Below are 27,555 nucleotides of genomic sequence, written 5' to 3'. Positions count from 1 at the left end.
CATGGATATTTTGTCCTCAACATAAATCACATGCTTTTGGAAAGCAGATGAAGGCTCACCAACTAGACAGGTAAAGCAACAGCAATGTAGAGCATGTCGCTGGACAAAGAGCACCTGTGGGGTGGCACAATACCCATCAAAAGAAGGATGTTTATTGCTACTTACAGCACTCAATGGGGTTGGAGGCTACTTGCAAGGAGAGGGTCCTGCCATTGGCCTGCGGGATGTGAACCCTGAAGACCAGTCGCACACGCGTGTTCTTCCGACCGATGTCCGTCTCTCCCTTGCGCAGCTCAATGTCAGAGTTTCGGAGCTTTAATATCCCAGCACAGTCGATGCTATCCAAAAGGAAACGGAGCAATTTAATTCATTTCAAGCACACTTCAGGAAGACTCATGAGCTTGCAATATTTTCCCTCTCTCCTGTACATCCTTCTTAAAATCTGAGTCAGACAAGGCCCAATGACCAGGCCGAACACAGGAGACTTTGTTAAGCCTAGTACATGCATCCCCAAGTAGCTAAGTTGGGGCTATCTGTAGTAACAGGTAGTAGCTGCTGTTGAGCACACAAATTTAGGATGTTACTTCATTTCCCAGAGGAAGAAAATCTAAAAGATCCTTCCTCCACAACACATCCTGTAAGGATGGCACTTACAGATTAACCAAAGCCCAAAGAAATAGCAAGACTAGAAAACTCAATGGGATGAGAGGGTAGCGCACGAAGTGCTACTAACCTAGAACACGGGGTTACTTACAATTTCACTTGTTACAGCTAATTTGAAGAAAAATCTGACATGATTTTTATTCCAGGGCAAAGTCCTGAAAATGCTTATTAATGAGCACAGCTCTCCCTGAGGTCAGTTCTACTGTCAATGTGTTTGTATTTGAATGAGTTGGAAATATTCCCAAGCTGAGCGCTGAGCTGAAGCTCTGCATGAAACAAACCTAACCTCAGAGTCTTCCCTCCATGTTAGGGAAAAACATGCTTTTTTTCAGATAGAGCTATTACTATTTCTGACCTCTCCTTTTTTTTTTTTTGTAAGTTTGGTTTTCTCCTGGATGAGTTTACAAGTCAGGATTTTTGTCGAAGTAAATTTCAATAGAGGAAGTTCCCAGAACAAAAGATACACAAACATACACACTCAAAAATCCTTTGCAAAAATACCTCTGCTTTGGCCATGACTCCAAAGCCTACATGGCAATTTCTTCTGAGTACTGGTCTCTGGCATGTATTTTATTACACTGAATATGCATAGTTTAATTCTATTTTGTATTCAAAGAGTTTAATTCCCCTTTCAGATCTTTGAAGCTCTGTTCTGAAGCAAACTGCAAACAAGAACTATGGCAGCAAGGTTTTCATCTGCATTTTTTCTAAAGTATGGATTTCAGAGTAACAAAAAGGACCTTGCTGATATGATCCAAGAAACTAATAAAAGTATTAAAGCTTCTCAACGACACTTATTAGCAGGTGAAGCCATAAGAATTATGAAATATTTGTACCCACGTCAAAATTCTACGTGAAGATCCATGAGATACAAAGAAACAGTTCTCAATACTGTCTCTCGTATAGCAACACTTGCAAAATAAATAAAAAAGTACTTAATGACTATTAGTTCAGATACAATAAAGTTCAGAGGGGAAAAAGCATTTAAATTCAGGCTTGTTAAGTCATGGACATTAAAATCTGGACTCAATAGGTGTAGCTAAATGTGCAAAAGTTTAAACGTGCAGATGAGCTTCAATGTTTCATTGAATCAAGGCCTGAATACACAAAGTATGTGTGAGAAAAGTCCTTGGCTCCAAACTTCAATTCATTGTTAGTGCTACATGAGGTTTTAGTCTACTGACGTGTAAGGCTCATATATGCCAAAGCATTGTTTGTGGTTCTTGAGAGAGCTCTACTACAGTTTGGCACACATGTCACAAAAATATTCAGCTTGGCTCCTAAACTGTGTAACTACCTTTATTCTAGGGAGAAAGATGATTGAAATGGTAATAGTGTTCCTAGGTGGCCAAAAATGTGATTCAAACTGGATAAATAAAGGGCTAAATAAATATTGTGTGGGTACAAATTGGTGAAATTTCAATAATCTCAATGGAGTCATGCCAGCTTATGATGACAGCAAATGGAGCCAATAATTTTGCAGGCTTGTCATGACTTTTAACACAATGCACTGACAAGAGGTCCTCAGGTCTTGAGTGATCACCCTAAGCCCAGCTGGCAATGCAGCTAAACACATTCTAGCTCTTCTATTTACATGAGGCGCTCCGGGGCATGTTGTACATGACACTGCAAAACAACTTCTAATAACCACCACATGCGGAAGGACTTCAGGTGTCTGATACCGTTTTTCACTTCATTAAGGCACGGAAAACTGTATGAATAACAAGGAGTGAAACTGCAATTTTAGTAAGCTCCCCAGGGTTTTCCCATGGTATTTAGTTTAGCGGGGCCAGGATTTCTTGCTTGCTTTCTGTCTATCTACCTACTTATCTATCTCCCTATAGATACATACAAAGGTGCACTCATCTATATATAAATATGAATACATTCACATTTTTACACACACCGAGAGTTGTACATGCATGCAAGCACGAACAAATTCCTCTCAAGGCAGACACCTCAGATAAGGGCTAGGATCACTTGAACGAGGCAGGCAGAGAGGACAAAATTAAGTAATGTGGAGGGTGTCACATATGTCACATACACAGAGAGATATTTGAACGTTTATATTCAATCCTATTATGAAATTCTCCTGTGTGTAATGGACCTACAGGGCATTTAATTATTACTTAGACTTCTACTAATTCAAAGATCCTAAGACATCCGTGCCTGCATTTCTGCACAGGACTAAACTTACCCCAGTTTAATAACTCCAATTTGTAAATTGTATCACTTTTACTCCTCTTCTTAGTTCTAGAAGCTTTGCTTCTAAACAAATGCTGTGAAAAATGCTGATATTTATTATGTAAGAAATAAGAGTGGTTTTATTCATCTCAAAGAAACACTAGGGTACTTGGAAATGCTCTCTAAGAGTTTCCTTTGACATCCAAAGATAAATTTTAATAGGCCCTGTTCCTTGTGCTAGTGCGTATAGGAGCAAGAGGTGTCATATTTAGAAACTAAATGCAGGAGCTGAGGTAGGAGATATTTACAGCTTGGTAACTGAGCACTTATTTTAAATGGCAAATAAGCACATTGGCTGAAACTCTAGAATGAAAGCAATCAGTTGTCATAAATATTTGTGAAGTTCATTTTGTTGTTAAGCTGATTAGGGGCAATTTGTCCTGGTAAAATTGTGAAAACCTACTATAACAGAGGACTTAAAAAAAAAAAAAAAAGATAGGAAAAGGAAAATTATGTACAAAAACCTGCAAAAAACACAGAGGAAATCAAGTGAAGCAACCAAGACGGAACTGCGAGAAGTCAGATTCAGTGACTGGGTCTTACATTGCTCTCATGTTGTTCTCTGGAAGAAGTGGAATTTCCAGGACTTTGGTGTTGGAAAGTATTGTTTCGTGGCTGGTGGTGGAAACGGTCTTCCCAGTGATTCGATGAACCTGGTAGAAAGCATGGGGTCGCAGCAGGCGGTCGTCTGCAGTCCCAATGAACAGCTGTAGCGTGAGCGGCTCGCTTTCTAAGTAACCGTGTAGCTGGCAAGAGAACAGAAAACACCCACTGAGCACCATGCACATAAACTGCTAGGAATCAATTAAATTTTTATAAGCAGGAGAGCCTAATTCAAGGAGAGAACTTGTGACAGGTGCTATGTGTTAAGTTCCCCCCTTCCATTTTTCCTGTAACGTAATATTGGTACAATAAAAAGGTGCACTCAGAAAATGTCTCATTATCCTTAAGGACCTGAGGCACTTTAGATGGGGTGAGCTTTTGAGCACTCCTGCTATGTTCACAGAAAACTCTACATAAATTCTGCTGTGGCGCTCAGCAAAAAAACCTCAATGAAGTCAATGTTCCCTCGCAGTACTAGGCATGGCAAAATCGATGGAGTTTGCAAGTGGAAAGGACATAGCTCATCCATCCCTGAGCTCCCCAGGTCATCCCTCATGCACCAGCAGGCTGCTGCTTGTGACACTCTCCTCATTAACTGATTTTTATGCTGGTAAATACCTCCTGGGACAGCAAGGAGACAGATCACATATACACAACTAGTAGCTCACCATGTCTGTCAAATTCTTGTTATAATTGCATAAAAATCTCATTGAAGCTACTGGGCCTGACTTGAACCTTATCCATGTTACAGTGACTGCTCTGATAACAAGAGTTATTGGGCTGGGGATGGAGCTGGTGTCTTTAACGGTTGTACTAGATGATCTCATTGCAGAGGCTGAGGATTAGTCACGTTAACCAAATAGTAAGCGATAGGACAAGAGGTAATGGCCTAAAATGGTGCCAGGGAAGGTTTAGACTAGATATTAGGAAGCATTTCTTTCCAGAAGGGGTTGTTGGGCGTTGGAATGGGCTGCCCAGGGAGGTGGTGGAGTCCCCATCCCTGGAGGTGTTTAGGAGTCGGGTTGACATAGCGCTGAGGGATGTGGTGTAGTTGGGAACTGTCAGTGTTAGGTTAATGGTTGGACTGGATGATCTTCAAGGTCCTTTCCAACCTAGCTGATTCTGTGATTCTGTGAAAGTCTGCCCTCATACCCACCACCTCCTGAAGAAACTACTCCAGGTTCACCCTGGTGCCATGTAGACCATGGGCAGAGCTGTACTGAGACAGATCCAATCTCCACTAAATGAAGGAAATGAGTCTCACAAAAAATAGTTATCCTGCAGTAATTAGCGGCAAAGCCTTGCCCCAGGGGAAGGGAGGATGCAGCAAGTATAGGAGAGAAGGGTGGGCAAAGTCAGCTGTCCCAGGAGATGTGCCATCACAGAGCAAACCTGCTTGCTTTGTTGTGGGTTTAGCTTCCTCTGTGAATGGTGTGTTTGGGCTCGAGTTATCCACTGTCACTGCATCTGATAGATCAAAATCAGGCCACTGATCACAATTTGGTGAGGAGCAACATTTTTAATATATGGTGCATGTTAAGTTCAAAACTAAATAAAGCTGAAAGCAAGTCGTTAAACCTGTATCTGATGTTGCTGACATTTGTGTTGTGCTTGCTTTCACTCACCTTAAATCTTGAAAGTAATTTGTGGCTTCATGATAACATAAGACCTATCTCTCCAGGGTATTTTACCATCTGACAGCAGGAATGCTATTAAGGACAAAAATCTTAAGTCACTTCTGCTCCTAGAGCACTGCAAAATTCTGGTGACTGCAAATACAGGCACGAAGTTATCAAACACACTGATGGCAATAGGAATGGATAATGGCAGTGTTTCAGGTATCATGGTGGCCAGAGTGCATGAGCAAGGAAGAATGTTGTGCCTAGACATGTCTTCCATCACTAATCTGGCATGGTGCAGATTTTTCACCCCACACATTGGTCAGAAGAGCCAAGAGGAAAACAGAAGCACTCTAATTTGTTTTATTTGGTGTAGCAATTTTTACATCCTTACCTAAACCACATGGATGCTGGATGCAGGGACAAGAGGAGGAGGCTCATTTTGCAGCACTACAGTATTTTATCAGTTCTGCATTGCCGAGACGCCACATGAAGGCAGCTCTGAGCCAGGGGGTTGTGATATGATGAGGGGTGTGTGTTCCATATCAGTGTTGTCAAATTGACAACACATTAGCAGTAGTTTGAAAATCTGCGGTATCGGTAAAATGACGGAGAGAGAAAAGCAGAGCCAAGCCCGCATGCTGCCCTCTGTTCAGCCCCACATGAACACCCGCCTCCCACCACCCCTGACACCCACACTTATGTTACGCTGCAAAAAGAGGCCTTTCTGGCTTTAACCCCTGTGGGTGGACACACAGCCTGAGCTGCCACCGGGGATCACAGGCGAACTCCTGGCACAGCCAGCAGCCACAGGGAAGCCACTGTCCTACTCGTCACCACCCCATCCCCACCATTTCGCAGCCCGGACTGTTCACTGCTGCCCCTGGCATGCACGAGCAGGGCTGGCAGAGTGACCTGGATTCGGCCCGGGCTGATCTCACCCTGCCTCGGCATCTCCAGAGCCTCAGTGGCAAAGCTGAGGTGACTGAGGAGACACAAGGCATCACAGGGTATTTTTAATTGAGAGCGGCACACAGGTTTGCAGGGGGAGAAGTAAGACAGTGTGACACACCAGCTGATTAAATTTCTATGCATTACCAGCGGTCACTTCTCCAACTCGTCATGGACGGTGCTTTTTATGGAGAGTGTAAAATTAAAACAAACACATATTGAATTACAAGGCCAGTTAAAAGGTAAAAATAGACTAGTGAGAAACTCAAACCTCAATTCAGCAAAAGCAAAATCGCACACCAAGGTACCCGTATGTTATACTGAATCTGGGCAAAGGGGTCAAAAAATGTTGGTCTTGCACTGGGTTCTGCTATTTCAGGCTTTATCTTTAAATCTGAACTTGGCTGCTGCCATATCTCCTAACCTACTGCTGAGTCTCAGCTTGTGCTTTTCCCACAGGTTTCCTACCAGGAGGCAATTGAACGCCCTCAGCTTTGCTCACCTTCCCTCCCCTGAGAAGTGTTCACATGCTGAAAAATAAATAATAAGATCTCAGATGCACGTTTCGCATTGTTTTTTAAGGTCTGTGAACTTGAAACTAAATTTATATTTGTGGTTTTTTAAAGGCTCTGTCATACAGCTATCCCAGGATTTGCTCTGGATCCATTACCCACAGTCACTTACTCCCCAACAGCTACGCCTGTGCCTGAAGACAAGTAGTGGCTACAGCACTGAACAAGAGCTGGGAAGTGTCAAAAACATCCAGAAAAACTAATGTAATCACTACATGGTTGATTTTGCTGCACTCAGGCAAAATCTACACTCATGTCACTGCAAGTTTTACGTCATATTCTGCAGTAGAAGGCATCTGATCTCTGATACATATTTCCCTTTGAGTTTTAACCATTGCATCACATTATTTACTTTTATATTATGTCACATAACTGTGTATGCCAACAGAAGCAATAAAAGAAAACGATGCAAGGATTAACATTTAAAGGGGCACATACTGTGGATGACTAATTTTAGACTATGCACCCAGTGCATGATTTATGTGAGAGACAGCATTGTGCTTTGGGAGTTTCTAGTGTGCTGCAGATGTCTGGGGAATGGGCAAGATTTTTCTCACCCTCAGCTGGGTGCAGCAAGAATATTCTGTAGCTCTCTTTCCCAAAATACAGGAGAGTGATATTACTGTCACATCATTCAGCAAATGACAAGAGGAGTGGTAGCAGTAAAGGCAGAGCTGCAGTACTCTAGGTTGTTAGATTTGTCAACAGGTAAATGGAATGTGGAACAGGACAGATCTAAAATGTGATGGGGGAAAAGGGGGACTGAGTATTTTTCTTAGTGAGGAAAGATCTCACGCGTTCACATCCATGCATATTTTCCACGCATGCTCTGGAATACTGTACTCGGTGGTATAATGATTCTGTTTCCTGGCGTGCAACATGGGATGCATGCGTCAGACACCCTATTTTTATCTTTTTCTCTGTGTAACACAGTCTGAAGCTCTTAATAACTCAGCAGCTGAGTACGGGTGGCAAAGGCTGCTCTCGGCTGCGGCATTCATAATAAAGGATGTGCCTTTCCTACCAAGCATGCTTTGCTTGGCAATACGTATATGCAAGTGGAAAGAGCTGTACTTTCCCCTGCTGTGAAAGTGTAAAGGGACTTAGCTTCAAATAAGGATCAGGTGCACAATGTTTCTGAATGAGTTTTCCTTCCCGAATTAAGGTGAGGATACAGCAGTTGCCCCGTTTAGAACAAAGGAAAGATGGAGACAAAACTTAAGTCTGCAGGTAAGACCTCTGTGGTCAGTGTTTTTTGGTTTTGAAATGGAAGTAGGTCAAATTATCTTGTTCTGACCGACCACTGACTACTCTGCTCTCTTCCTTCCTGAGCAACACTGTTAAAAATATTTAAACTGGTCTCAAATTATATTTGCATTTATATTGGCTGAAGCTGCTAAGATCAAAATCAGACTTAATTGTGGACTTGTTTTACACTCCTCTAATTCTATCAAAAGCAATGCAGTCACTGGTAATTAACAGCAGAACAGGACTGATCACAGTTAAGCTCTTCGTCACCTTACATCATCTTACGCAAGATGTGCAGAGAAACGCCGCACTGGCTGGGCAACTGCTCCAATGCACCAAGCTTTCCCTGGGATTCCTACACCTCTCTGTCACCGCTTTCATAATGCCCTCTCCCACCGACACGTCTTCATTCTCACTCATAGATTGCTACTCATCTTGGTGTGGGTGCCAAAGCAAATCCCAGCCTTTCCGCCGGGAGACATGCTGTGCACCATGCATCGGGGACGAATGTTTTCACATGTCCAGGCGCTGCAACGCTGAACACTGGGCGTCTTCCTCTATCAGCCAGCAAATTTCAAGGGAAACAGTTTTGTTTCACCCCTTGCAGACAACATCTGACTGCAAGGTACTCTCTGATTCAGTCCTACAGCGATGAGAACCTAAGATTTATCACAGATATGAGCATACCCAGACTGCCTGGATTCCAGCTGTGTGCCTGGTGCATATCCATGAAATGTGGCAATTATCATTAAACACACTTGAAAAATGATGCGCAGAAGAAGGTGAGGTGCTTTTAATACGAGCATTAGGAAAAAAAGCAAAACCTCCCCAAACCTTGCTACAGTTACCTAATTTTGAGGAAATTTTGCAAACATTGTGTCTAATAACCGAAACACTATTTCAGCATTGGTGGTTATTCTAAAGTCTGTGAGGAAAACTTCTATTATTTAAGCCACAACATTTATTTTAAGAAACAAGGCTGAAATATTCTGTGTGCTCCCTTCCAAGTGCTTTGTGCTTTTGACATGCTGAAGCATCTGTTGAAATGCTGAGAAAGCTACCTGTCATAACAAGGAACTTTCTGTGCCTGGAGAGGCTCCTGGAGACCACTGAAATAATGGTCTCATTCTGACGGGACACACCAGCCAGGTACACCCACGCCATCAGGAAAAAAGGGAGCTACACTACTTAATAGTTTTTAAGTGTACTTATTGAGAGTTCCGGGAAAAGACTGCAAAAGTGGTGCATTCATCCAGACTGACTCCAGAAATACATTAAACGGCCATAGTGGCTGATTTAGGGCTTAGCCCATCCCAATGCATTCAGGGCAGAGCTCCCACTAATAACAAAGTGAGGCACGACCAGGGACTTAGTATGCACCCTCTAAACTAGTCAGCAGCTTGCACTTGAGGCTCTCCACGCTACTAGGGGCTGCATCCTTAATAATAATGATGTGCCTGTGCCAAAAAAATCCATAGGTAACATCAGCAATGCTTCTACATGTGTGCTTGTTCTTTGTAAGTTTGGCACATAATAAAGACAACAAGTAAATACACCCATGTATGCCTCTAAAAATAGTAAGAACAGTATCTACATTTTCTTATCTGACCATGTAACTGATGGATGGACATGCTGCTTGCAGCAGGTACCACAGTGCTTACACTGAGCAATGTCTTACATGTCTGTCTGTCCCACCTGCATTTCTAGAACTGTTCAAGGAATAACCTGAGTCAGCCTGGAGACAACCATTAGTGAAACTAAATGCCCAGTCTGAGGAAAGGGGACTTATTTCCCTTTTTCTCCATTTTGGAATGTAATTCCGATGCTTTAAAAAAAGTCAAACAGGATAAAATCTATAAAATAATTACATTTTTAATGTAATTGCTGCTTCTCTAAGGCAGAGCTTCAGGAGCTACACACCAAACAGCTTTAGCACTTTCTCAAGCAGTAGGTCTTTTTTTTTGTTGTTACAGTAACTGAATATGATGAATGATAAAATGAAACAAATAGTCATGTTTTAAAAACGTATGTAATATACAGCCTCAAAAAAACTAACAACAGCAAGTGCTCAGTGTCCTGATTTTTTAAAATCAAACTGAAGATCAAAGTGTTTAAACTACAAAGAAAGTGCACAAACATTTTGGGTATTGATTTCAGCTGTGAGCACCAAGCATGCATAAAAATAGGGTCATCAATCTTTTAAGAAAAAGAATTTACTTTTAGCTACCACGTAGAAGCACTAGAAGATGTAAACTATTGCATCACGGGATTAAATGGGAAGAAGGAAAAGTTGGACTGGCAGGCAATGACCATCATGTGAAGCGAAGTTCACCAAGGGTGAGGTCAGGAGAACCGGGCATCTGTTCTCATCTGCAGAGATCCTGCCCAGCCTTTGCCTGGGCAACTCCTGAACTGCTCTGCCTCCATGCCCCTGGGTTGAGAACACTCAGGAACCTGCTGCTAAAGGGTGAGGGAGCCAGCAACCTATGTCTCTGAGAAAAAAAAAAAAGTCGCAAAAAGACTGCCCTCCTCATCCCAAAATCCCCTCCACCTATTCTGCTCCATTTTGGCACCAAATTTCTTTGCTAAGGGAGGCCTGAGGAAAAACCACACCTCAGGAGGCCTGAGGCAGGGGATGGTAGAGGCTCTCCACTGAGCCTCCTCTCCCAAACCAAAGACCTTGACACCAAGTGCCATGAGAGATGGCTTATTGACTAAGCAGGACTCAAACCACCTCAGACCGCTGCTCAAGAGGGAAGCCGGGCAGCCCTCTGGCAGATGAGGGGGTCCACCGTGTGCCCCAGGGCAGCGGCAAGGAATGGGCAGGTAGCTGTACTCTGCACTACAAAGAGAGCTCCAGGCAGGAGCTGGCAGCTGAGAGATGTGGGACCCCGCGGGGCGAGGAATGACCCTGGCAATGCCGATTTGGCCAGACATGCAGCAGACAAGGGGCATCAACAAACTCCTGCGGCACCTGTCTCGCTGGAGGGCCTCGCAGCACCCCTGTCTCTTTCCAGCTGTTTTTCTCCACCTTCAGCATCATGCTCTGTAGGTGTACATGCTTCAACCACTGCCGTAACACCCACACACCCTTTGTGCTTTCTAGGTCTCTGGCCCAAAAGGACACAGGCTGCTGCAGCCCACAGTGTACCCAGGATTGAGAGAGGCACATCGTCCTGACTGGGTACGTCTTCCCTTCACTGGCAACCAGGCATGCAGTAGGGGTGCCAGTTTTCAGATGAGGCGCAAAGCGCAGCTCCAGACCACTTGTTAGTGTGGATTCAAAATGGAGGTGCTAAACTTGGGTCACTCAGATGCTCCTGTACACTCTGTTCTCCGGTGAGAGCACGAGCCAAAAAACAAGGAGCGTCTTATTCGAAACAGCAGAGCAGACAGACTTCAGAATAAAAACAAACAAAAAAAAAAAAAAAAAAAAAAAAAAAAAAAAAAGAAGAAAACACCTTCTTAGGAGCTGAGGTGACACTTTGTCGGTGATAGCTTCTGCTGAATTTTGTCTGACAGTTAACCAAAGAAAGTGTATAATTTATGCCCTGTGCAACTTAACACACATGCCACTACCCCTTACTCCTTCACTTATTTAAAATAAAAATGTAACAGGAATTCCTACAGTTTTTTGTGCTACTTTCAAGACTTATTTTTCCTTTCTAAAACTAATTTTCCTTGGATTCACTCCAACTCTGTTTTAAGATCCAAATGTATTCAGAGCTGGTCCACAAATAAAAATAAAATGGCTTGCTCCTGCAAAGGACTCTGCCTGGGCAAAGGGCGAGAGCTGGACAGGAGGAGGAGTGAATGGAAAACAGCAGGAGTGTGTTTTATGTGGCACTTTCTAGTGCTGCCACTTGGACTTATATTCAACAGTGCAGCAAAAAAGCAGCTGTTCACATCATGATGAATAAAGATCTATATAAAACTTCCAGCTGCAAATATGCTGTGAGGAATTATTAATCTTAATGTAATAGAGATGCTGTACACTCAGTCACTGGCTCACAAGTAATTTCCGTCTCTATCCAGGGAAAAACAGCCTTCGTGGCTGCCGGCTCTCAGCACAGCCATGAAATCTCCTTGTCTAAACAGTCACAAGATGCTGTTCCCTATTTCTAGGAAGGATTTTCCTCCTCAAAAATAAATGTATCTAGAAATCAATCGAGTCTCACTCCTCCTAAAACTGTTAGACTCACATGAGGGATGCCCATCAGAAAAAGGAGTTACTAACACAATGAATTCGTAGGTTCTGGGCACCTTATTCATTGGGACACTGGGAAATCATTACTGCTCTTGTGCCATCTTCTACCATGAGACCAAGGAGATGTCCTTCCCCTAATCCTTGTTGCCTCACCACACTCCCCAGCCCCACTTTCAGTTGACCGGAGGCAGTCGGCCCTCTCTGCACCATGGCCCATCTCTAAGGGTGCAGCAGGACAGGATCAGGAAGAGTCATTCTCCCGTGGAGGGATGGAGGTGGCACTCATGCTAGGCAGTCCACTTGAATCAAGAACTTTTCCTCTTTGTGAACAGTGTCACACTTCCCCAAGGGCGAACGCTGCTAGCCCTTGTGCAGGAGGACAACCTTCCCCTTGGATAGCTTGTCCTGTGGCATGGCCACCACCTGTGATCTTCTGGGGCTCTCCACCCTAGCAGCCTGCATGCATTCGCATTTGGGTGAGATCCTTAGCAGCATGAAGCTGAAGTGCAGGAATCTTTCAAACTGCAATTAAGTAAATGCATGCTGACAACAGAGAGAGGGGCTCTGGAAACGACAAATTAAAAATCTGGGTCTGGGGGAGAGTCCAATGCAATGGCCTACATTTCAGGGAGTGCTCTCCTTGAAACTACCTGACCCCTCAGTCTACTCACTTTCCACCCAAACATTTCCCCTCAGCATCCATAACAGTTTTTCAGTTTGGACAGTTATACCCATGGCCATGTAAGAGTTAAAAAAGCATAAATTTACAGGAGCACTGCAACAGGAATATATTACCTATTCTTAGGCAGATACCCTGGGCAAGCTTATACCTGTGAACCTGCCTTTCGTCATGCCGCTGACGCATCACTCGCATCCAGCAAGATTCCCATTTGTGGGTAAGCACAGGCTGGCCCGGGATCCTCGGGCGTGTGTCAGGTGCCGTCAGCACAAGCGGGATGGGTGTGATGCCATCACCAATGCCCATCCCAGTCACTGCACAGCACCGCTGCCAATATCCATTGGTGACTTCTCCAAATCCAAGACACCCCACACTCCCTGAATGCCACATTATCACTCAGTGGCTCACTAGCATGGCAGTAACTGCATGACTCTGAATCCCCATCCCTGCAAATTCAAGGGCAGTGGGATGCCCAGCAACCCCCAGGGGTTATCTGCTTAAGGCTCAATGATTTTGAGGTGCTTTTCTAGAACATCAAGATGAACACTGGCTCACTCAGGACAGTGGCAACACAGTTCCAGACAAAATACCTCTTGGGGTTCATAGGCACCAGTGAAACAGTATTAGACCAGAAATGGTTGCTTTCCCCCTAAATTTTAACTCCTATCCCAATGACATTTATTTAAACTGCTACTGAAGACAGAAAGCTGGGGCTATGTTTAAAGGGTTTATCTCTGTAAATATTTGGAGAGCTATAAATACCAAGCCATATTCATAATATGAATATTGGACTTACTGTTCTGTTGCCATGAAAATTACTATAAATACACTTCCAATTCTTAATTTCTCTGATTGGCCAAGAACTCCTTTAAAAAGACAAAAAAATTCTTATATAAGGCATCTTGAGATTTAATTAGCCATTGGAGTCAAAGGTCACAGCACAGAGCAGGAACTGAAAACTCAATGATAGAGGCAGACAAAGCACATAGTGCACTAGCACGCTATATAGCTGTACATCCCAAGTGGGACTTATTATAATCAGACAGTCCATGAGTCAAGCCCTGACTGCTTTCTGGTCTCAGGGAAAGGAGGGAGCGGGAAGTGAGGCTGTGTGAAAGTCTGAAATAAACCTACTTGCTTCTTCTGCAAGTCACATGAATATCAATGGCTTCCAAATTTCACAGTACCTCTGTCCATTGGGTGGTTTTTTAATGTAGAAATGAATTAAAAGAAGGAAAGTATTTCAAGGCATTTTATAAAAGCGCAGAGCGAGTAGCAAGCTGGGCACAGGGTGAACAAGCTCCCATTTCCAGCTCTGCCAGACAGTTTTTGCTTCATCACAGATACATGACTTGATTAGAGCAGAGAAAATTTCATAACAAGTTTTTACATATTTCCAGCCTGCTCTATGTTTAATCAATTTGTGCTTCAGCCTTCTTATAAAATAAAAGCCAGTAACCATGCCATGTGGCTGGGTAACCCTTTCTTCACTATGGAAAATGTAGTGCTTCCCAGACCTCTGTTTCCAATCCTTGTGTGATTTACACCTGCATTTCTTGGGGAATAAAGCAGATTAATACAACCCTTTTGCTCTTCAGAGTCATAAAAGTGCTGTCTGCACGTGTATGTTCCTCAAGACAGATTCTGCTTCTGTTGTTTCAACCCCCAAAAAGTGCTATCACATGCACAAGATTCATAAACATTGCTATATGTGACTCCTGTCTCAGAGTAGAAAAGGGCAGTGTGTTTTGCCAGGTCACTACACACTTCTGGTGCTACCCTCCTTCCACAAACTATCTTTGATCCACCTGGTCCTACAGCTCTGATTATGCGGCAGTTTTCTCTGAGAGTGTGCCTTCCATGGAAAGCATCTTAATGCAGCAACAAAAATAGGTCAGGTGTATCTTACAGCTCAGCTTCAAGGTTTTGATCTCCAAGTCAGTCTGATTAAACTGTGAAAAATCCATTTAAAAAAAAAAAAAAAAAAAAAAAGAGGATGAGACAGACCAGACTCTCTGACCAACAAGCATAACATGAGTGGCTCTGCCCAACAGGCCACAAGGGCTAAAATGAACTGAAACACCTGTGATCTCCAACAGTAAATAAATAAATTAAGCATGAAAGACTCTTAGCTAAACTCGATCTCAACATATATGGACTATTTTCAATCAATCATTCTAAATATTGTCACATTGAGTAACATTATTTAGCAACAGCTGTTGCACTAGAATTTCATCCAAATACTGACGAGCTATACCACAACCCCATTTAAAGCTAGTAAGGCAGCCAAATAAAACGTTGCAAATATTAATGGCAGAACTTGCCAATAAAAGCTTTACAGAGTGGCTTATCTGCTGCTGCAAAAGGATGACACTTTGCTGTCATCAGTGTAGCAGGATGTCAGTGCATGACTGGGATTTGAGGAGAACGCTGAGGGTGCCACTTTCTCCTTTGAAGGGAGGTGCAGTAAGTACGGGTGATCAGGACCTGTGTTTTTACACCCAAGTCATGACAACATCTGTATCAACCTGTTGACTTCAAACATGAAGCTCTGGCATGGATCAAGTCCCAGGTCAGAGACAGGAACGCCAGAGTCTTAAAAGGTACCTCTTCTCCTCATCATACTCAAGCTTTACTTGGGTATCTAACCTAAGAAGTAAACCTCACTCCTGGCAAACTATAAGACATTAAAGCCTGCTGGCCCCAGTTACACATAATTATACACAACACAGCAAGACAAAAAGAAACTGGGAAAACCAGGTGAGTCATGTGACCAAACTTTAACACATACAGGCTGGACAACAACAGGGTCTAGTCACTTTGGCTGCCTTCACTGCCAGCAAAATGAGACATGCACTCTGAAGGTGTGACTTACCTGAGCTGCTTCAGATGTTCACATGAGAATAAAATTAACAGCTCCCTAAACTCTATACCGACAAGCATTCTTGTGATTACAGAGAGAAACTATGACAATTAGCTCAGTTGCAGGCATCTACGGTTAGCTAAATAAACCCAAAACATAGACTTGCTCCTGTAACCAATCCCAGGCCACAGTTCAAAGCATGAGCATCCCACAAACCCAGGTTAGTGCTGCAAGAAAGGCACACTGCACTTAGCCCAAAGAGACGCAGAGCAGAGCTGCTGTGAGAAGACCCCCACAGTGGCAGCGCCTGTTACAGACACAACGCTTTGCACTACACCATCACGCATTTTGGGAAGTTGCCCACAGCCTTTCACAGCAGGGGTACGAGACCATGAACTTGAATGGTGGTGCTTTGCAGCCCTTTTCTTTCCCAGAGGGAAAGTTCAAAGTCAGCACCACCACAGCTTAACTTCAGCGCATCGCCTTCTCCACCCTGATTCTGGGGACCTGCTGTACCCTGGATCTAGAGTCAGCCACAACCCAAGGTGGGGCTTGGGTGGTCATGGCTGACAGACAGATACTTAGCCAGCTCCACTCCAGCCTCCCTCCCTGTGCCTGAGATGGAATCAATAACCCTTCCCTCTCTCAGAGAAGAGGTGCTGCAAGGATCGACTCGCATGCAAAGGCTGCAGCAACCTCCCCAGTCCCAGCAGCACTCCCCATCTCAGCTCTGGAGCACAAGGGAAACTCCTGAGCAGCATCAGGTCCATGTTGGATGGCCTTGCTGTTGCTGTTGTTTCAAAACTGAAGTGCACGTTAAAGTTGTAATAAAAAGGCAGTACTCTTGCTGATGTTCATTTTTATACTAAATTCCAGCTTACTTATATCACATACCTTTCTAATAGAGAAAGTGAAAAGAGCGTTCATTAATAACTGGAGAATCGAGAGTATATAGGGCAATTTTTAAAATATTTCTGTTACTTTACTCAAGACTGGAAGGACAAAAGAATGCTTTTACTCATTGGATGATTTTCCTAAAACCATCGTGCTATTACAGCTAGGCTTCTAGGTTAACGCTGCCCTGTGAATTACCCAACCATGTCAATTCTATTTGGACTGAGAGTTTCAGAGGCTTCATTTACGCTACGAAAGCTGCAGAGGCAGAGCCCAGCACGAGTATTGCCACTGCACTGTCTTGCTCTTTGCAAAACCTCTCTAACCTGCCTCCATTTCACATAGGGCTCTTGCAGCCAGCGGTGGGGCTATGTCAGTTCACATATTTTAAGGTTTTCCTCACAACCGGGAGGGATTAGAAAATGAGGCTTTGATGTGTTCAGGACATGTGCTTGAGATTACTTGTGTACCTAGATGCTAGCACATGTGCCTGCAAGTTGTGGTCTAAATTTGTTTGTCCCTGGCAGCTCATGTTTGCAGCCATGGGTGGAGTTTGTGTAAAATTCTATTACCGTATGACATTTAGTAGTCAATAATATTCCGTAACATACATTCAGTAACAATATTTGAGTCTATATTGAGGAATATTATATTATTGCAGAATAAGAGCTACGACACATAAGGTCCACATAATGAAAACAACATCATTGCCAGAGAAGTGGTTGAAAATTAATTTGAAAGCCATTTGGAAAATTATTGCAAGATTATTGAAGAATAAATGCCATCTAAAAAAAAAAAAAAAAAAAGCTATTTCCAAGCCATTTTATGAATTCCTGCATACATGAGGAGAGATTTATATCTTTTATGTTGCTTTTTTTTTTTTTTTATTCTGACAGGCACTATCTAAATATTGTTGTACTGTTCCAATGCTGTATTGTATTTCAACCAGATCGAATACTCTCTGTAGCACAAGAGGTGTTATAAGATCTTAATACAGAGTTCTGCAAAGAACAGCAGGATTTCTGTGTTTTTCGCCTTTTTTTTCAACAAGGGTTATCTTCTATGAACTTCTCCAAGCCAAAAAACCAAACCCATACCAGTACACTTCTTCAGCGCTTCACAACTTTTAGACGCGCTATTTCTCTTCGATCAATGAGAGTTTTACAGCTAAATCTAACCCTGCATGCTTTGCCAATTTTCTCTGGTGTTTTTCTCCTAGAAATGCAGGCACTTGGTACATATATAGCAGTGAGGCTGTATTAAAAGCCACAGCAGGTGGAAAATAATACAGCCCAGGGAAGTTGTTGTTTTTGACTCTGCTCACAAGCAAAGCTATGTACAAAGCACAATGAGGCACAGTAAATAAAGACGTTTCACACAGACAAGCACGAAAATCTTCCAAAACAAAGAAAATTAAATTATCTTTCAACTAAAGAACACACTGCAGTGAAAGACTAAATGAGCGATTCTAATTAAAACCATGCTGCGAATCTCCTACTTTCCACCACGAAAAAAAAAAATCAGCTAGTGTTTGTGCATGTACAGCCACCCTCTCAAACCAGTCAAGCAGCTTTCCAGCCAAACAATGCAAGACACAGCATCTCAGAACTACAAAACACATTGAAATTATTTCCATAGCAATCATAACAATGACATGCCAGGCCAGAATCTGGGAGGGGAGAAGGGTGCAGGGGGCTGGCGGCGGGAGCTCAGGCCCCGCTGGCCCTGGTGCTGCCCACTGCGCCAGGCACCCCGCCAGCAGCACCCACACAGCGCCTGTCCCCTTGCCCCGTGGCCGCATCCAGCACCCCACCGCCGTGTGCCACGCCGCTTGCCGGTGCTCGCCTTGGGGATGGTCGGTCTCATCCAAAATAGTCACTCGCTTCCCTTCTCTGCCCCACGCTCATAAGCAGAGCATGAGGTCCCCGCATGCACACGAAGGAGAGCCACCGTGCTGGTAAATCCCGGCCCCAGGCAAGCACAGGCAAGGCCCTGCTCAAGCTTCTTAACCCTGATATGCTGCAACCATCTCGGGCTCAGGTCTCTCTCCTTGCGGTGCTAAATCAGGCAGTGGCCTCAGGTGAAGACGTTAGGAGGGGGATAAAACTCGGGACTAACCCTCTGTGCCTGAACCGCGCCCAGGCTTCACGCACGGCTCGGCTCTGAGCAGCTCTCCAGAAACGAAACGTGATCTCTTTTCCGACCCACTCCCTTCTCGCTATGTATCTACTTGCACAGCCACGATATGCTGCGGGCTTCCCGAACACTAGCCACTGTGCTTTCACGGGCAGAGAGCCGAGGGGACGGGAACGTGCAGCTTATTAAGTACAGTGAATATGGTCATCCATGTCCTGCGCAGAACACACATGATATGCTGATACTGCTATTTTGATGCAGGCACAGGGACAGGAATCGGCTAAATATAGCAGACTTCAATGACCGGTCTAAATTACAGACTTAAATGACATGAAGAAAGATCCAGTTTGCCCAAAGACAGAGGAAAGTAATGGGAAGATCGTGGATGATGATGGGAAGGTTGGCTCTAGCATCATTATGCCTGACTTGCTATCAAGACATACAGTAAAAGCTTCAGAGACATGGGGCCTTCATGCCCATTAGATGTGGGTAGGCATAATGGTGGTGGAGCAAAGAAAAGATGCAATCATCCTAAGAGATCCCAAAATCAAAGGGACTGAAGGCAGAGGAGGATCCAGTTAATTGCATTAATCTGAAAACCATCAGAAGGAAGCAGCAACACAGGGAGAACCTGAAACTGAGGACCAAAGTGCATCAGATTTTTAAGAGGGAAAACTTAACAGATGTCCTCAAAAGCAGCAAAGAGGTCTGCGAGAATGAAGTGCAGATTCCGCAACTTGCTCCCCTTTTTCATGCTATTTTTCAGCAGTTGGCAGCCCCACGTGCTCATGTGTTAACATCCAATCCCTTGTCACACCCACATAAGGCAGTGAAATTGTCTTAATCCAGATTTTGCACCTGAGACACCTGAGTGACAATAAGTGACACAATTAAGTGCCAGTTGATCAACGTATCCTTGCTTGGTAGAAAACTTAAGCACATGTTCAACAATCCCACTTTATGAAAATTTAAGGATGTACGTAAGTGCTCGTTTGCACTGTGATAGAAAAATCATTTTGCTCAATCTCTTACATTTTTCCCCTTCCATTAAACTGAACTGGACCAGCAATATTTTTACACAAGTAGCTTTGTAAGTTGCTAGGGAGGAGCTCCCTTTCTGATCAGGATGATGGGTTTTCGCTGGGATTTGCATTTGGCAGTAACACCATGTTACCAGTGCCCCAAAGAGCAAAAGTCATTAAAGGGGACTTGGGTGTCTGTAACTGAAGTGCCAAGGGACTCCCAAAAAAGTACCCATGCTGTGCCTGCAAGTGTTGTTTACTGCTTTGAACAGGGCTGCATGTGAAACCTAGGCAGTAGACTTTTAAATCCCAGTGTACATAATGTCTGTATGCAAACCAAAAGCAGGAGTTCCTCTGCTTTATTGGGTACTGAAACATTAAAAACAGGTGTTTAAAAACTGTATTACAAATCTGTCTGCAACCTGTATTATTTTTACCATGTGCAAGTAAATTGATCACTAGCGTGTTTCAACTCTTTCAGTGAAAATACGCAACTCCTGCTAAATTATTTCTTAAACATGTGGAGGGAGGGGAAAGTTTATTTGATTTCACTTCACTGACAGCATGCAACATATTTTACTTATGTGTATGTATATAACGGATGCTGTAATGGATCATCTCCCTTTCACACCATGTATCGAAGATCTTGAGCTATTCTTCACAAGGAAAGAAATGATAAACCCCTGCTCATAATGAAAGCAGCAACGTACTTCAAGAGAGCAACTGAGTAATTTGACACCGTATTTTCCACTGATTCAGCCTGTTAGTTGGAACAATGACTGATTAAAATGGAAAATCTATATTATAAACACATATACTGCCATTCCAGATTACAAGGTATGTTACGGATGTGATTTTTTTTTTCTCTTCTTACATAGAAATATTAGAAAGTGTAAAACCAGAAATTATTCCAATAGAGTTACATTAGTGTGAAAGTAATCTGAAATACAAACTGGCTCCCAGTACATCTTCATACAGAATGCACACAAGATTAATTTTCATTATATGTATGTTTTATGTAATTTGGAGTACCAAGAAGAAAAAAAAAAATCATTTGCCCTAAAATATTACTTTTAGGAATAGAGGACAGATGTCTAGTTGCCAAAGCAGACTTGTAAAAAATTAATCACCTACCTCATGCAGGTTAGCAGTATTTGGCAGGTAGGTTAGCTCAGCTCATAATGAAGCATCTGGCTTTTGGTAAAGCTGCATTTTAATTTTAACTGGGTTTCATTTCAGTGTTTGGGCTCATGTCAATGTACAATAATCTGACAAGTCTGGAGCAGATTTGCTGATTGGTAACTTTGGTGTAGGTCTGTCTTCTCAACTGCAACCAAAACTAAGTCAAGTAACAACTGTGGTTCACGTCCAGAACACAGCCTCACATATCATCTGAGACTCTCTGTAAAGCCATTTTAAACCCAGGCCTCAATGTCTTACTCATCCACCGTCTTATTTTCTTAAAAACAGCTAAATTGACTAAGAGTCAGCAAACTCCTAAGCATGTGCTTGAATGAAGCAGGATAAGTGGGCTGACTTCAGGAGTGCCCCAGTACTGCTTTGAATGTGGTCTGGGTTTCTGGGGTGGTTTTTTGTAACTGAGGTCTGGCAATTTGAAGCAAGCAAAAGGTCTACCCATGCTGCACTTTTCCTTAGAAAAGCGGGTACCCATTTGTAGCACTATTGCTAGCTTCTTTTGGTTAACCAGAAGCATCTGCAGCTCCTTCTCAGATGCTGGGAAAGCAGAAAAGCAGCTGCTGCAGCTCAGAAAGGTCTGCAGAACTGTGGCCTTCTGATTCTGTCGTTCTCATCACTTCTAGGTGTCCCCCTGATGCATGCATTTTCAGTGGAAGGGTGCTTCTACCACAGATTTACTGGGACAACCCCCCACACACAACCTCCCCAGTTGTCCTTGTGAGAGAGCAACCACTATGCGGGTGCAGGGACCATTTTTTAATGTGAATAGCTCGGGCATTCAAATAATGTTCCCAAAAGACAAAGATCTATTAGAGCATGAATTAAGCAGTTATCAATTTTTGGGTTTACATTATGGCCATTTTTTAAGCTTTCAAATGGGCCAGACCCCTCAGAAATCTCACTGGCTGTTGTTTTTCTCTTCTTCATTTAAGCTGAAATGTTTCTTTCTAATAACTTTTTAAAAAAAGAAATGTAAGAGAGAACAGATCACACTACAGTCTCCTGAGCTCTAGCAGGTCTTGACAGAGAGTACAAAGGAAGGAACTGGGAACATTAAGCTCCGTAAGCACATTTGCAACAGCCTCACTAGCAGTACCACAAGTGCCTTTGCTGGGCTGCTGCAGCTTGTGCAGGGATTTCCCTAGCACACTGCTGCAGAGAAATCACCTGTTTCAAGTGTTGATTGCATTAATTTCTTTGTTTTCATCTTCACTGAACACCATCCACTGACAGGGCCCACAGGCACACTTTCACTTTATTTAGTTACATACTAAAAAAAAAAGCAAGGGGGATTTTTCTTTTCTTGCCTGGGACCTGACCGCTTGCAGTAAAGGGGAATGGCAACTTCTAGAAAGAAAATTCGGAGAGAGAGCAAGTGACAAGGCGTCTGCAACTCTCAGCAGAAGTGATGCAGTATTAAGCAGGGGGCAAAAGGGATGGAAAGGACAAAAAAAGCATAGCACTCAAACAGTCAAGGAGGAGTCCTGATTCCTCCCTGGAGAGCAGTGATACACGGTTTTGAGGTATGCTTCCAAAATAATGATGAATTGCCCTTTCAGACAATGTGCAGAAAAAACTCAGTCCACACTGCAAACAATTCACCGAGTGAAAAGATGCAGCATGAGACCTGAGGACAAAGTAAATGAGGACTAGGAGATGAAAGACTACTAACTACATTTATGTTCTGTCTTTGTTGCTCTTGCAGACACTTCCATCACATTATTTCTAGACACTCAGGGTGTGTGTGCTGCTGGTCACCAAAACCAGCCTGACAAGGGAAACAGAAAGGATGGCTCTGTGAGCAGTGGTGGAGATAAAGAGGACTCCTCTGCTTCCTTCGTACATCTAACCTAGAAGGTCTTTGCCTTATCAATCACCACCAGAGGACAGCTAGAAGATACCTCACACGGTTAGAGCAATGCCACTGACTCCCTTGTCCCAAAAGACGAGACAGAAAGGAAACTGGGAGAGGCCAAAGGAGAGGAAAGCCGAGAGCGGATATCACCATCCCTTTTCCTGAGGGAACAGAGAGAGCAACAGCAGAAGAGCAGGAATGCTTTCCATCCCTCCTCCCTCAAGGCCACCACTAACTTCTGCTTTGCCAGCAGCCAGTGAGTCCAGACTCAAGGCAAACCTAGGATGCTGGGCTAAATCCTTTGGGCTGGAAAGCCAGATTGAATATCCCAGTGTCATAACAGCCGGGATATGTACTGCAGCATCCGTCAGGCCAAGCGTGGGTGAGGTATCACGTTTAAAGGAGATCAGAGTGCATCCCCCAACTGGCTGGTGGAAATTTCATTTTTCATTTGGAAAGGTCTGTTGCGCCAAACAACAGAGGCCTGTCCCCAGGACTGCTCATAAATCAGAGCTGAATTTGCATTTTCAAGGTCTTCACCGGCTGACAGCAGCACACTTTCCAGAATGGATCCCTTCTGGACTTGGCCCTTCTCAGGGAGGCCATAAGCTACCTATACGGCTGTGCCTGTGGAGCTACCCTGTGGGACCAACTTCATGTGAAATACCAAAAAAAAGAGAAAATTCCCCCTTCCCAAAATACAACCTTCTAACAATGAAAAACCATGATAAAAAGCTTTCAATGGGCTTTCTTCCATTTGTTGGATTTATAGAAACAATAGCAGCCTTAAAACATCTGCCAAATCATTCTACTTTTCAGTTTTGATTATCTGTCTGCTAGTTTGAGGTTAGCTTTAACTATACAGATGCAAGAAGTGAGAAAGCCATTCAGCTTAGATTTATTCTTAAGAAGTACCGGCTGTCTAATACAAGGCTATAAAATGTAGGCTCCCTGTCTGGTTTGTTGTATGGTTGCATGGCTTCATGCTATTAATTGCAACCTGGCTAACAGGTGCTTGCCAATGTCTTTATATCCTCAGCGTAAGAAAGGATTGTATTTCCATCTGGATAAAAGGGTGACGCTGTCTTCTAAAAAGAATTTAAAAGCAGCGGAGAGAGGAAGTCCACTGTGGCATGACAAGTTGAATCACTGCTTACTAACAAGAATATGCCCACTTCTCTGCTCTGACAGACCCAGAGAGGGAAGGGGAAAGCGGCTAACATTTTTTTCCACATCTGCTCCTCCTGGTCAGGTGTCAGCTGGCCATGAGCTGGACCCACCAGGGACTGTTCTTCCAATTCCCTTGATTCATCCAGCAATACTGGCAGCTCTGTTGTTTTAAAACAAACACGCAACACTGGGAGACCTCTACCAAGAAAAACACTCACGCACGCACGGCAGGTATATGAGAAGTCCTATACTATGTATTTTAAAATTAACCACGGGCTCACCTCACTGTGCAGCATCACAACATTGCTGCGAAGGACTTGCCCCACTCTGTCTGGAAAAGCCTTTCTCTCGTCTTCCTTACCACTTAATCTCCTTTCTGTGGACAGTGGTGAACACCTCTTTCCAGACTTTTCCCTTAGCTCTTCATTTCTCTCTTCTTCCTATCTTGCCTTCTGTATAACTGCACAACCCTATTACCTCACACTGTTAACTATTTGTGAAGCCAGGTGCATGAGAAGTGCTATATGACACTCTGATGTTAAAACATAAAGTCTCAACCTCAATGCATTTGCAGCTCGCTGGAGTGAGTGCTGTCCCCTGAAGTTACAACGCTTTGATCAACAAGGCTTTCTATTCCCTGAGGGCTTTGCAAAAGGTATTCATAGCTCTTGGGTCTGGAAGATGAAAGGACTCTCACAGATACCTGCAGTGACCAGCACCTGGAACTGGACTACTTGAGCTTGTTATCCAAAAGCAGCAAAACCAACTGATTCATGGGAAGCAAACGATAACACACTCCACGTGTTACCAGAGTGCACAAATAGCTCAGAGGCACGTTGGTGCCTAATTATGTGATGTGGAGATGTACAAAAATACCAAAGCAGCGATTGCTTTGGAGAAGAGTTTGACACTTGTTAGTCATAAGGGGATTTAAAAATCCCAACATATGCCTCAAGGCCTTTGAAAATTGGGCCCAAAGTGCCTACTTGAGATCTTGTTGAGAAACAACACAGCCAACTTCTGTGAGCAAGTCTCCTGGCACAGACAACACTTTGACTATGCAAATCAGCAGACAAATCATTGTGTTTTGCCTGTAAAATGAGGGAGTTCAGACTATTCATCTGTTCACAGGCTCGTATCAAACTCTGTATTGGAGCTCACAAGCCATACACAACCTCCACCATCTTACTGCAAAGTGATACTGTGAAAGGCAAGGCGGCATTCATTCTTCTTCAATATTAACTTATTTTTCCAAGAGGAAAACAAACCCTGGCTAGTACCAGTTACCTAGATAAAAAAGGAAAACCCCTACAACTCCTTTTCTTCCCTTTTTCTAACCAATTCATCTACCCCACGTCAAGAGTGATCTTGAAGAAAATTCCTGGCATATTTCACGTCAAAAAACTGAATAATAATCATGACTTTTGAAAGTGCTTACTAGACTAGTCTATGCATTTGAGTATTTTCTTTCACCATTTAGTCCAGTCTTCTATGGGAGTACATCATACCCTTTAATTAAACATTCTTGAGTACTGGGATTTTATCTCACAGATACACCGCACCCTGCTTGTAAAAATTCCATCTCAGGCAGCCAAAGTGCTTGACTTATTCCAAAGATGAGTTATTAATTAGAATATCTGTAGACCCTATATTTATAAGCTGGTGCCATCCCTCTCCAGGGAGCCCAAACTTTTATCTGCCAGATTACTTACCTGCAGCTGAAACAGAGCCATCGCTGTCTGGAATGTAATCCCCATCTTGTGCAACTCCTCACCAACACTCTTTAAAATGAAGACTGGGAGACGGGTCCAAATGGAGGACGCTTTTAAGACATTCTGGATGTAAATCCCTTGAATTAAATTTACCTCACTTAAAATATGGTGGTAGCTATCTAACTCTGTGGGTTTCCTAAAATCCCCATTCACTTCATCTTGCTTCATTCAGAGAAGTCCTCACCCTAGTCATGAACCTCTGCAAACAGCGAGGTGCCAGCAGGATGCTAAAAGGCATGATTTCGCTCCCCAAAGTGGTCCTAGGTTTCACCCTCACCTGGCACAGCATGCAGCTTCGTAATGCCCAGTGCCAGCTGGGTCACCGGGTCCCATTCTGTCTCAGAGAGGGGAGTACCCCAGTCTGAAATCACCGAGGGCAACGACAACTCACAAAATACTTTCCCAAGCCAAGGGGCAAAAACTGGTGCCAGCCGTGAGCTCACCAGCACCGCTCCCTGGCACTGCTCGCTTGCCAATCTTCTGCAGCATTTTTAGCTCACTTAGGTGCACCAGCTCATCCCACTCTCCAAACGTTTAGCAATCGAGAACAGCAATAGCTTGGGGCTGCCACGGCAGCCAAACACCCAAACAGGCAAAGCAGAAATCTGTGAGAGATGAATATTGCGTCACTGCGCTCATTAGCCCTCACAGGCAACTTGAAGCACTCAAAACCATATCGTTCCTAAGTGCAGAAAGGAGGGTGCAGCCATCCCACAGAAGGAAATCCACAGGAAATCCTGCTGGCATGAAATATGCCTGGGCGACAGCCCACGGGAGCCTCCAGTGAGAAAGCCCCATGCCGATGATGGAGAGATGATAAGGAGCTAGTGGGGCCTTCCAGCACTGAATCAGGGCAAGATTCCACTCTCGCAGGCAGCCACCAGCACCTGCCAGTCTTGCCCCTTCCGCGGGTCAGTATAAACCCCCCTGGCAGCCTGCCATGCTCAGCACTGCCTGCCCTTTCCCAGGCTCAGGTTTGGGAGAGGAGAATAATCCCATACATCAACAGGCATTCAGCATGCTGCTGGCTCCCTTTTTGCACTAAGCTCTTCAGCTTTACATGTGGCCCTCTCCAGCTCCAGAGAAAAGTCACCAGCCTGCAGGAGACACTCGAGCCAAGGAAAAAAAAATGGTCTCCAACCCCGGATTTCATGTCACACTCATGAGAGATTCCTGCCATCCTACACCACCACTCTCCTTGTCCAACACGCTTGCCTTGAAACCCTTGATTGTTGGACCTTCCACCTCTTACAAGAAAAGATGGAGCAGCAGCAAGGAAGCTAACATCTCCTGGGAAAAAGAAAAAAAAAAAAAAGATAAACATGCTCCGGCTACAGAGAAAGCAACGTCCTGGCAATTTTGCTGGGGAACTGTGCATTGAGCAGTGGATGCTTTTTGGACTTCTTCTCTGCCTTAGCATGTCCTACAGATACGTGGAAGTACTTGCATAGAAAATCTCCTGGTTTGAGAAGCAAGATGCTAGTGAGACGGGGTTTGAAATGGATCGGATTCTCCTCTTGTCGAATGTAAGGGGGAAGAGCTTTAACAAAAGCAGAATTTAAGCAAGTTCCCCCAAAGCAGTGACCTAAGAAAGGCCTGACTGCCCACACAGGGCAAAAAAATAACAGAACAGGGTAATGCAAGAGGTCAGAGGAGTTTTATGAGGGGTTTTCCTGAGTCAACACAATTGAAAACACCAGAAAATATTAGAGGGAGAAACTTGATAGAGGGAGAAACAGAATCTCTAACCTGAAGATGCTCAGATACTGTTTGTGCTTACATCTGGGTGTGAACTTTGAAGACTGGGCTCCTTTCTGTGTAACACAGTGGACTGAATCAAACCTAACCCAAACACCTGCA

The 27,555-nt window shown here is 43.8% G+C and overlaps 1 protein-coding gene across 3 annotated transcripts in view; it reads right to left on the bottom strand.

Annotated features, from left to right (window-relative positions):
• Window positions 1-27,555, bottom strand: part of NFATC1 (nuclear factor of activated T cells 1) — a 105,960-nt gene that overhangs the window by 66,168 nt on the left and 12,237 nt on the right. For all 3 annotated transcript variants that reach the window (XM_026843211.1, XM_026843209.1, XM_026843210.1), the window contains exons 3-4: window positions 3,451-3,653; window positions 166-338 (exon numbers count right to left, since the gene is read on the bottom strand). In XM_026843211.1, the coding sequence (XP_026699012.1) occupies window positions 166-338; window positions 3,451-3,653 (376 nt within the window). The remainder of the gene's footprint in view (window positions 1-165; window positions 339-3,450; window positions 3,654-27,555) is intronic.

The sequence above is a fragment of the Athene cunicularia genome, assembly GCF_003259725.1.
Source record: "Athene cunicularia isolate RWA chromosome 2 unlocalized genomic scaffold, athCun1 chr2_part1, whole genome shotgun sequence".
Lineage (NCBI taxonomy): Eukaryota > Metazoa > Chordata > Aves > Strigiformes > Strigidae > Athene > Athene cunicularia.
This window is presented reverse-complemented; position numbering and strand designations above follow the sequence as displayed.